This window comes from Cydia amplana, chromosome 9 (genome assembly GCF_948474715.1).
Source record: "Cydia amplana chromosome 9, ilCydAmpl1.1, whole genome shotgun sequence".
NCBI classification, from domain to species: Eukaryota; Metazoa; Arthropoda; class Insecta; order Lepidoptera; family Tortricidae; genus Cydia; species Cydia amplana.
In genome coordinates, this window is record NC_086077.1 from 15,644,254 (window position 1) to 15,655,819 (window position 11,566).

At 40.9% G+C, this 11,566-nt stretch overlaps 1 protein-coding gene across 1 annotated transcript; it reads right to left on the reverse strand.

Moving 5' to 3' along the window:
• Window positions 1-103: 103 nt before the first annotated feature.
• On the reverse strand, window positions 104-11,180 carry LOC134651179 (uncharacterized). The gene is made up of 5 exons (XM_063506218.1): window positions 11,024-11,180; window positions 8,866-10,286; window positions 4,223-4,427; window positions 1,438-1,613; window positions 104-1,054 (listed from the first exon to the last, which is right to left on the reverse strand). Exons 1-5 carry the CDS (start codon window positions 11,163-11,165, stop codon window positions 173-175), a joined length of 2,826 nt encoding a protein of 941 aa, XP_063362288.1. The 5' UTR covers window positions 11,166-11,180; the 3' UTR covers window positions 104-172.
• Window positions 11,181-11,566: the final 386 nt, after the last annotated feature.

Below are 11,566 nucleotides of genomic sequence, written 5' to 3' on the forward strand. Positions count from 1 at the left end.
TTTTATAATTTGTCTAGGCATGTAAGTGGATAGATGCAGGGAAAGATATGATTAAGAACAAAAGATCAATAAAAATATGTTTTAATGTATTACCTACATTTTATTTATAACCAACACTCCTTACGGAATGTAAACTTACACTAAAAGTATACTTAGATAACAAAACATAATCTCAATAGCAATCCAAATCGTTGACATCGTTGCCAACCTCGTAAATGCCTAACACGTCGTCTAACAGCGACTCCACGCTGTGTATCCCATTTCTCCACTGTTTCTTGTACTCTATAACCGCCTTGAAATCTTTGCTCATCAATTGATTCACAAACAAATAAGGTTTCACATACCGTAATAACTTGATCATCGGTTTGGGCTGCAGTTCGGGTTTGTCATTCTGTAACTTCATATGCCGTTCATATATGTGCGCGAGCAGGTTCATGTCATCAGCGTTTATAATGCCCTCTATAACGTTATCCGACTGAGCCTCTTCCGTTTTGATGACAACGTCTTCCTGGTCCATTGCATCTTCTTTGGTCTCGGCGTAGTACTCCTGCATGGTCCGCGGGTCGCCTTCGACGCGCTTCACACATTCGGGTACGTCGTACCGCTTTAGGATATCCAGAAGGTTCAGAGCGATCGCTAAATTGGCGTCCATTATTTCGACTTCGGTGTCCTCATGTAAAAGTTTGGATAAGACAGTTAGACATCCTTTTGCGGCGAGTTCATCTAGGATTTTTAAGAGTCTCTTCTGTATTTCTGCCTTGTTGAGGGTGACGATTTTTCTGGATTCTTTGGAGAAGGTGACCGGTGGAAAGGTGCCGTCGAGCATGCCTTGCTCGCAGAGGTTGTTGTGGATGACGATCCTCCAGAACTTGAGGGCGGTGAGCTGCACCTCCCAGTGGAAATCGCTGACGGCGGAAGAGACCATCTGCTCGTACAGGGCCTGCTTGAAGTCGGGGCACAGCTTCAGGTTGATGTACATCTCGCAGAGGACGTTGCATGCTTCCTTGCGTACTATGCCTTCTTGGTTGTTGCGGAGAATGTTCAGCAGGGAATCCTGGAAATATAATGTTTATACAAAAATGTATTAGCAATTGTTCTTTTTATAAAAGACTGTAGATATATCTAGATGCTGTTGTCTTACTAAAGACACAATTATTTTTCTAGTAACTGGTCTTGGTAGTTAGTTACCTACAGGTCGTTTTATACCTATGACTTGGGTGAGGCTGCTGCACTTAACACTCGTGGTCGTTCAGCGCTACTGCTTTAGCTGCTACAACCTGTATTTGTGACACAACTGGCTCTCTGTTTCTGTACTCTGTAGGCAGCGCAGCGCGGACGCGCGCACGTAGAACTCATGGTCGTTGAGCGCTACTGATTAGCTCGTTCTCTATCTGTGACACGACTGGCTGGTGTATGCGTGTTTGTGTCTGTAGGTACCTGTATGTCTGGGTGTTTGTTCTTGAGCTGCTCCCACACGGCGGACACCTTGCAGGCGGCGCCGAGGCAGCGCAGCGCGGACGCGCGCACGTAGAACTCGTGGTCGTTGAGCGCTACTGCTGTAGCCACTACGATTAGTTCGTTCTCGATTATCTGCTTTTGGAATGGCGGGAATTCTGGAAACGAAAGAAGACTATAAGTATGCAAGTTGGACTTGGTTGGTTCGACTGTAAGTTGGAGGTGTGAGTTGGAGCTAAGTTCGAATTATTAAATATTCACAGTCATTCAACTCTCATAACAGTCGGTTAGAATTATATAGATTATAGACCAACTTTAAACCACTTTTATATCAATTATATCCCAGACAAATTGTCTGGATCTGTCGAACCGATCTATTATTTCAGTACCTACAAAATTGGTATACAAAAAAACGGATGAAGTGGTAAATTGGCCAATCAAACTGTCATTTTAGTATCCGAGTTATAAAAAAGTAATTGATGGCATGGCTAAATATTCTAAAAAAAAAGATAAAATTGTATTCTCGTCGTCCATGCTTTTTTCGGATCGACCGGAGTGACCGAGGTGCTCAAAAATATCCGAACACGCACTCTAACGCCTTGACAATAGAGGCGTGTTCAGAGATTTGTGAGCACCTTGGCCGCTTTTTTTTAGGGTTCCGTACCCAAAGGGTAAAAACGGGACCCTATTACTAAGACTCCGCTGTCCGTCCGTCCGTCTGTCTGTCACCAGGCTGTATCTCATGAACCGCGATAGCTAGACAGTTGAAATTTTCACAGATGATGTATTTCTGTTGCCGCTATAACAACAAATACTAAAAACAGAATAAAATAAAGATTTAAGTGGGGCTCCCATACAACAAACGTTGACCGAAGTTAAGCAACGTCGGGCGGGGTCAGTACTTGGATGGGTGACCGTTTTTTTTTTGCTTGTTTTGTTCTATTTTTTGTTGATGGTGCGGAACCCTCCGTGCGCGAGTCCGACTCGCACTTGGCCGGTTTTTTTTGGTTCCATACAAGCTTTTTATCCTCAATAGGAATGGGATCGATTGGCATCAAAAAAAAAAGTTTGTCAAAGATGACCTTTTTCTCGCATCCTGTATGTTTTTTCAAAATCTGTAAAAGCCAATCTTCATTACTTTAAAATCGAAGGAAGGTCTTCAAGACCGTTTTCTCGTAGCAGCACGGGATCTGGTAGCTGCCCTCACTGACCCAAAAAGAAAATCCACCCTGTATATCTGAATGTATTCATACTTTTTTAGGGTTCCGTACCCAAAGGGTAAAAACGGGACTCTATTATTAAGACTCCGCTGTCCGTCCGTCCGTCCGTCTGTCACCAGGCTGTATCTCACGAACCGTGATAGCTACACAGTTGAAATTTTCACAGATGATGTATTTCTGTTGCCGCTATAACAACAAATACTAAAAACAGAATAAAATAAAGATTTAAGTGGGGCTCCCATACAACAAACGTGATTTTTGTCCGAAGTTAAACAACGTCGGGCGGGGTCAGTACTTGGATGGGTGACCGTTTTTTTGCTTGTTTTGCTCTATTTTTTGTTGATGGTGCGGAACCCTCCGTGCGCGAGTCCGACTCGCACTTGGCCGGTTTTTATGACATAGGTGGCTAACGAGCAGACGAATCGCCTGATGGTAAGCTATTACCGCCGCCCGTGGAACTTTGCAACATTTACTTATAGCTCAGAATTGTATCCAATTAATAAGTCTTATCTTATCATTAAGTAATTTAGATTGTGGTATCTAGACATGTGTATATGTACTTATATAATTTATTTATAGATAAATACTTGTGATTACTAAATAATGAAACAACTTCCGTATGCCACCTAATTGCTTGCTAGTTAAAATTTTGTTTGTCTTTATCTACTGACAAAGTTCGCTTGCCAGTGTGTATTACAGTAAAATTACAGGCATCTGAGATATCGTTTGTTTGACGTAATGGCATGAAAGGCAGAGACCCACTCCACAGCCACATACAGCGCTGAATCTCGCACCTCCTAGTGCAAGTCGTGCATCTTCATGTAGATGAGACGCCCGAGGTCGTGCAGGTGTATTGTATAGTAGGTGTACTCACTGACGTAAGAGATCTCGGTGACCACGAGTAGAAGCTCGAGCGCTGAATCTCGCACCTCCCAGTGTAAGTCGTGCATCTTCATGTAGATGAGACGGCCAAGGTCGTGCAGGTGTATTCTATAGTAGGTGTACTCACTGACGTAAGAGATCTCGATGACCACGAGTAGGAGCTCGAGCGCTGAATCTCGCACCTCCAGTGTAAGTCGTGCATCTTTATATAGATGAGACGGCCGAGGTCGTGCATGTGTATTCTATAGTAGGTGTACTCACTGACGTAAGAGATCTCGGTGACCACGAGTAGAAGCTCGAGCGCTGAGTCTCGCACCTCCCAGTGTAAGTCGTGCATCTTCATATAGATGAGACGGCCGAGGTCGTGCAGGTGTATTGTATAGTAGCTGTACTCACTGACGTAAGAGATCTCGGTGACCACGAGTAGGAGCTCGAGCGCTGAGTCTCGCACCTCCCAGTGCAAGTCGTGCATCTTCATATAGATGAGACGGCCGAGGTCGTGCAGGTGTATTGTATAGTAGCTGTACTCACTGACGTAAGAGATCTCGGTGACCACGAGTAGGAGCTCGAGCGCTGAGTCTCGCACCTCCCAGTGCAAGTCGTGCATCTTCATATAGATGAGACGGCCGAGGTCGTGCGGTGTATTGTATAGTAGCTGTACTCACTGACGTAAGAGATCTCGGTGACCACGAGTAGGAGCTCGAGCGCTGAGTCTCGCACCTCCCAGTGCAAGTCGTGCATCTTCATGTAGATGAGACGGCCGAGGTCGTGCATGGCCGAGCCGGGCTTCGACTCCATAAGTAGTGACAGGTTGGGGGGCAGGAACTTGCACACTGTCACCGTTATTACGTTTAGGGCCGTTACTATGAACTGTAAACAGATTGGGAATATTATGTAGTGGCATATTTTACGTCCAGGTAAAAAATGCAAGGGCCAGTTGCACAAACCACATTTAGCAGACTGATCAACGTCTTGCACTCAGCAACTTGTCATACAATAAAATTTAGCAAACGTTTTAACTATATGACAGCAGTATGACAGATGGTTTGGTGCCACCGGCCCTAAGTGAGGCAAGAGATACGTACTCGCAAGTGGCAAGTGTGTCGTACAAATATAAGTAAGTAGCTTCTGTCCGCGACTTCGTCTGCGTGTAATGATAATTATAATATTAGTTTAGTAGGGATATAAGAGGTACACTCTCCTTCCTCTAAGGATTAGTAACTAAAACTGGGCATAACTATTTACTAACACGAGAAGTTGGTCCTACTAGCACGACCTATTCATTAATTTACATAATATCATAATAGTTTAATTCTAGCATTACTTGTTGAAATAAGCGAATGAAATAACTAATTTAACATCATCATTATTTTTTTATTTTTAATACTATGTTACAAGTACCGTGATCACAGGACGATAGTTAGCCGATCGACTCGCTCAATGGCATGGCACTTGCGTAGGATGCAAGTAGCTTGCGCATATGGAGACACAACATGCGCAGATATATGTATTGTGTAAAAAACTGTATTAATTATTCTAGCGACTTGCATGCAAGGGCGCCTACACTTCGGCATGCGCAAGCTTCGTAAGTAACTGTATCACAACAACGACCACACGAGCCACCAAGTGACCGGTGCAAGTAGCTTTACTTGCAGCTTCATGCTTCGCGTGCAAGTATCACAGCAGTATTTACGTTGCTACCTGCTGAATTTATTACGAATTGTCGTATGCCTTTTGCTTACCTTGTAGGGTAAATTCGGTCTCGTCATTATACGATACACGACAGTGTACAAACAAATGACTTCCAAGCTCGCGTGCCAGTTTATATGAAATTCTTTTATCAAATTTAGGATAGCTTCTATGACATACGAGTATACGAACAAGTTTTCCTGGTCTTGTTGTAATTTGACCTCCGAAGGCGGTAAGCGGTATTCAAAGTGTTCCGGGTCAGGGTCTAGATGTTTGAGTACGTAAAAGAGCCCTTGGAAAATTAGATTAGCCTGTTCATTGTTCATGGAGTTATTTAAACTAGGCAGTCGCTTGACAGACTGCAGGGCTATAGCTTCTGCGTCCGACTCCAAGATGAGATCGGATAGTAAGGTAGCCGCCTTAGCGGTGTGCTCGCAACTTGCATTTATAAGCTTCATTATATAATCCTGGATACACCCCTCGCCTTGCCGCACCGTCTTCGGCCAGTGCCTGGTCACGTAGCAGATCGGCGGCACGAGGCACATAAACAACGCCTTGTTCTGCAAGTTCTCCTTCTTACCATCCATTATAATCGTTTCTGGCTTCCTGTCGCGCCACAATCCATTCCAATATTCATTGCACGAATAGCAAAAGTCGAGCACCATCATAGCGTTACGCCTGATTGTAAAGTAATGTATGGTATTGAAATATGATGCCGTGGTGTCCACGAAATCTTCACTTCGGTACACCGTGTCGTCAGTCAACGGCTTGTTATGTAAAGTTTTAGCGAGGTATATGCGGAAAATTAGTTTTGCTAGGAGTGAGGTCAGGCTGTTTTTTCGGAATCTATCTAAAAGCACACAGAGGTGGTTAGCCAGTCTGAAGTGGTTCAGCAGTGCATTGATGACCAGGGATGACTTGATGAGCTCGCTATGCTCGTTAGTTATGGATACCAGCATGAGGAGCATCGGTTCGAGCCACTTGGACGCTTCTTCCTCCTCGTCAGGTCTCAGAGACTCGGTTACCTCGATATCTGTTTCGACCAAGGGTTTCAAGATAAAATTCAGCACCTGCCTAACGTTATCGTCGTCTTCCAAGGCGTTCAATCTCCAAACAAGTTTGGACACAAACTTGTACTTGAGTCTTGTGACGAATACTGTATTGGACTGGTCGTTAATGCTAAGGATTTGTTTCCACATGGCAATCTCAAGGAGCCAATAGAAGCCGGTATTATGCTCTATTATAGCAAGTGCGACTTCTAGGTAGGCCACACGAAGACTAGGGGTCATTGTGGGGGATTCAAGGGCTTGATAAGCTTTGGCTAAGGGTTCGTTAATGTTATGTATAACTTTCGCGAAACATAGTTCTTCCCTGACGACCAAAGCCAGGAGTCTGACGAGGAAGACCCGCACCGAGACGTGGTACCGTTCCAGGTTTCGTATGGGTTCCTCGAGTAGGATTCTTACACTACAAGTAACATTGAGTTCTGCAAAGAAAACAGCCGTGTGAAACAATAACTCGCTACTCATTAGTTAATTATTTTAGTAATAAACAAATACTTAAAATTAATAAAATACTTACCTGGCTTATTCTCCAGCAGTTTATTAATTAAATTATCGGAGTAAAAGTTATCTATCACATAATTTGGTTCATTTATTTTTTCGAATAATGATTTAAACTTCGTTTTAATTACACTTTCCACAGATTTTGATAGATTGCCCATGATCACTTCACTTCAATTATCTTTAAGTATTCCTGAATTATCTTTGGATCCACCACTGTATAATTAAAATCATAACTTCCAATGAATGTTAATCACAATATTAATTATTCTATTACTTTAGGTATTCGTACCAAGTTACCAACACACTGACAATACTCCTAAGTGTACTACTACTACTACTAAGTTTTTTATATATATAATTAAACGGTTAGTACGTCTACCTACTACGGCTACTACCTACTACGTCCAACTTGGATCACAAATCACAACAAGTTGAAGTTAAAGCACATTTAAGTTTTCAAGGTCACACAAACTTCATGTTGATAGTAGCATTTGAAATGTAGACTTTATCACAATCACGTAAGATCTCAATTTATTCACCAACTGACAACACAGAGATGTTTTACTGATCAAACTCGTAGCGTGCACGCGTTTGGGTGTGCCGCTTGCTAACATAATAAGTAGTTATCAATTCCCCTTGATTAGATATATATTATCAATGTATCATGCAAGGTCGGCTCTTTGACGTCATCCTAAAGCCTGACCAGTAATATGATAATATGAATATGATCATTGTCAAGAGGGCGCTGTTATTCTCATGTATAGGGTGACAGTTCAGTATAGTATGAAAAAATTAGTTCCAGTGAAATTCCGCAACATGGCGCGTGATCATATATTCCTGGTCAGGCTTTAGATGATAATGTTGTATACTGATGTAAGTTTCCGAAATTGCAAAATTTCCACATGCTCAAATTTTGAAAACTTCTCATAATTTTGTATGTTTGGACTAACCACTAATCTGAGATAACGATAGTACTGAGTGGCTGGCTGTTGTAATTTGAACCTTGTTGCTTAGACAATATAGTCGGCTCTACTTTGCAGTATTTTTAAATATTATTTTTGGTTTAAACGAAAACCTCGCACAACTTGTGTAAAGCCTAACCAGTAATTATATGATGACTGTCAAGAGGGCGCTGTTATTCTCATGTGACAGGGTGACAGTTCGGTATAGTATGAAAACATTAGTTTCAGTGAAATTCCGCAAAATGGCGCGTGATCATATATTCCTGGTCAGGCTGTACTTACACATTAAAATGATTCATGCAAGTCATACCCAGGAGATGTTAAGATCGGTTTTCCTAGGATAGCGGTGCCGTCATATAGCGGCCGTCTCCATACTAAATAATACGGCTAAATATGGATGTCATAGTATTTGTATGGAGACGGCCGCTATATGACGGTACCGCTATCGGAGGAAACCAAAGCATTAGTCTACCATATTTGCACTGTAAAAAAAAACATTGTTGTACTTTTTTTGTTATTACTACTTAGAATCAAGAGCTGTTTCAATCCTACTATGATAAAAGTTTCCTAATTTTTGGCTTATTCCATTACCAATCCCTATTAATATTAAAAACTGTCCTTATTAAATTTTTTATCAATCATCATCATTATTCCCCGCAGAAAAAGTTGTGGGCAGAAGCTGTTTTCATATATTTTGTATAACCTTTCAAGTGGCGTACGTCATTTTTGAGTTGTTGGAATTTCCATTTTATTTTAATTAATCAAATTTCAAATTTAAATGACGGAAATTCTGTTACCAATAGGTACGGTACAAATTTCAAATTTAAATGACGGAAATTGTGTTACCAATAGGTACGGTACAAGTCGATTCACAAGAACTGACACAAATGGAAAATATCTATTTATGTGTGTATCACATTCACCAATAAATGGTGGCTCTGACTGTATACCGATACAGGTGCCAATCATACAATGAAAGTTTTGTTCATTCCATTCCTCCTAGCTTTTGTGAATCAACATATTTAGGGTCACTTTTTTCTAATGTTACAATATTCGATTGTAATGACTAATGTATTTCACATGCAGACTTACCTTACTCGATAAATTTGTTTTCTGCAGTATATTGAACACCACATTGTACAAACAAATAATTTCCAAGCTCTCCTGCCAATTTATATCATAGTTCTTCACCAGAAGCAACACAGCTTCTAGAGCATATGTGTAGAGGAACAGGTTTTCCTGGTCTTCCTGAAACGCCGCCTCCGGACACTTCTTCTCATGGTCTTCCGACACGGGGTCGAACTGCTTGAGTACATAGAATAGACCTTGGAACATTAAGTTAGCTTGTTCGTTGTTCATAGCGTTGTTCAAACTGGCCAGCCTTTTCACACTCTGCAGGACAATGGTTTCTGTGTCCAGCTCCAAGACGAGATTAGACAGAGCCCAAGCAGTCTTGGCGGTGTGCTCACAACTTGCATTAATAAGCTTCATCATATAGTCCTGAAGTTTCCCCGCCATCTGACATTTTTTTTCCGCATGTCTTGTAATATATGAAATAGCAGGTACGAGGCATAAGAACAACATTTTGTGCTGCAGATCCACTTTTTTGCCATTTAATGTGCTTATTCTTGGTACTTTCTTGTCCCATGTTGCATTCCAAATTTCATTGCACGAATAGCAGTAGTCTAAAACTGCCATAGCATTCCGCCTTTGTAGGAACAAATTTACAGTATTGAAATAGGCTGCACTAGTTTCGATAAAATCTTCAGCAGTGTGTATAGAGCTGTCGGTCATTGGTTTGGTGTGAAAAATTTTAGCCAGGATCAAACGAAAGACTAGTTTAGCAGTCTGTGAAGTTAAGCTATCCTTTCTATATCTATCCAGCAATACATACATTTGATTGACCACTTTGAAGTGTGTCAGGAGCATGTTAATAACAAGAGATGATCTGGACAGCTCCTTGTAATCATTCATGATAGAATTGAGCATGTGAAGCATGGGTTCAAACTGCTTGGCGGATAACTCCTCCTCGTCAGTCGTTATAGACTCTGTTACCACAATTTCCGTCTCAATCAGAGGCTTCAGTATAAAAGACAGCACTTGTTTTAAATTTGCTTCATCTTCCAAACCGTTTAATCTCCATACGAGTCTAGATACAAACTTATATTTCTGCCTCGTTACAAATACTGTTTTAGACTCGTTGGCATGAAGGATTTCTTTCCACATGCCACTGTCCAGCAGCCAGTCGAGACTGGTGCAATGCTCTACGAGGGCCAGGGCCACTTCTAGGTATGCAACACTGAGGCTCGGGTTCACTGTAGGGGACCCAAGATTATTGTATCCTTTCCTTAGCGTGTCATTGATGTGATGTATTAATTTGGCAAAGAACAGCTCTTTGCTACATACAAAGGCCAGCAATCTGATGAGGAATACTTGCACCGAGATGTGATATCTTTCTAAATTCTGTATTGGTTCACCCAGTAGAAGTGAAAGTACACAAATGTAGTTGTTATCTGTAAAGAAACAAAAACTTATGAAAATCGCTAATTGTAATATATATCACTTTAAACATTTTATGTATGATGTCTAGTGATTTGTATTTGCAATATTATTTCATTCTTTTTACCTATTCCAATGTTTCACCTTGCACCAGTATTGTGTATATATTATACATGAATGAATAAATTATTACAGTAAGGAACAGAAAATCAATACAAATTCACTTGAATGCACAGCTCAATAAATCAATACAGAGCACAAATTTTAAGTAGTCTTCAAGGCAGGGACAGCCCATAACGGTTACAACACTAATTATAAATATAAACCTATTTTAAAGGTAGCTGACAAAGTATGTTCACAGGCAGTAATAATAATAAAATAAAAAACCGGCCAAGTGCGAGTCGGACTCGCGCATGGAGGGTGCCACACCATCAACAAAAAATAGAGCCAAAAAATCGTGTTTGTTGTATGGGAGCCCCCCTTAAATATTTATTTTATTTTATTTTTAGTATTTGCTGTTATAGCGGCAACAGAGTGGTTCATGACATACAGCCTGGTGACAGACGGACGGACGGACGGACAGCGAAGTCGTAGTAATAGGGTCCCGTTTTCTACCCTTTGGGTACGGAACCCTAAAAATGACCTGTAGCAGATCCTTCCCAAATCCCAAACCAATATCTGGATCCGCCACAGCAAATGACTGTCGTACAGGGATACAGGTGTAAATATATTGTTATAAAATTAAACTCACCGTTTCTGGTTTCAATTAACTTATTAATCAAGTTATCAGAGTAGTAGTTATCCATAACATAGTTCGGTTCATTTATTTTCTCAAATAGTGCTGTAAATTTGGATTTTATTGAAGATTCCACGTGTTCTGGATGGCTCCCCATTTTCAGATTTCAGGTATGCACCTACTATTAATAATTCAAAGGTTAAACAACACCCACTTTGATAACAACTTCTGCAAACTTAAGACTTCCTTATTTACTCAATAAAGTGTAGTTAATCAAAAAAGTTTCCTTCTCGAGTAGGCCTACTATATTCTCAATGTCATATAAATAAACTACGTTCCCTCTTTTTTTACTGGTCGGGTTTTGTGGAGAACGCGGAAAGAAAAATTATCAATACAAAACTATAGGGCACCACACATGATGCACATTGCGAACTACGAACTACGAACTTCATGTTAAGTGAAAATTCAAATTTAATCTTTATGACGAGGAGATAAGCATCTTTATACATTTATCAACTACAGTAGTAAACATGTAGTAAACAGTCAAATTAGGCAACT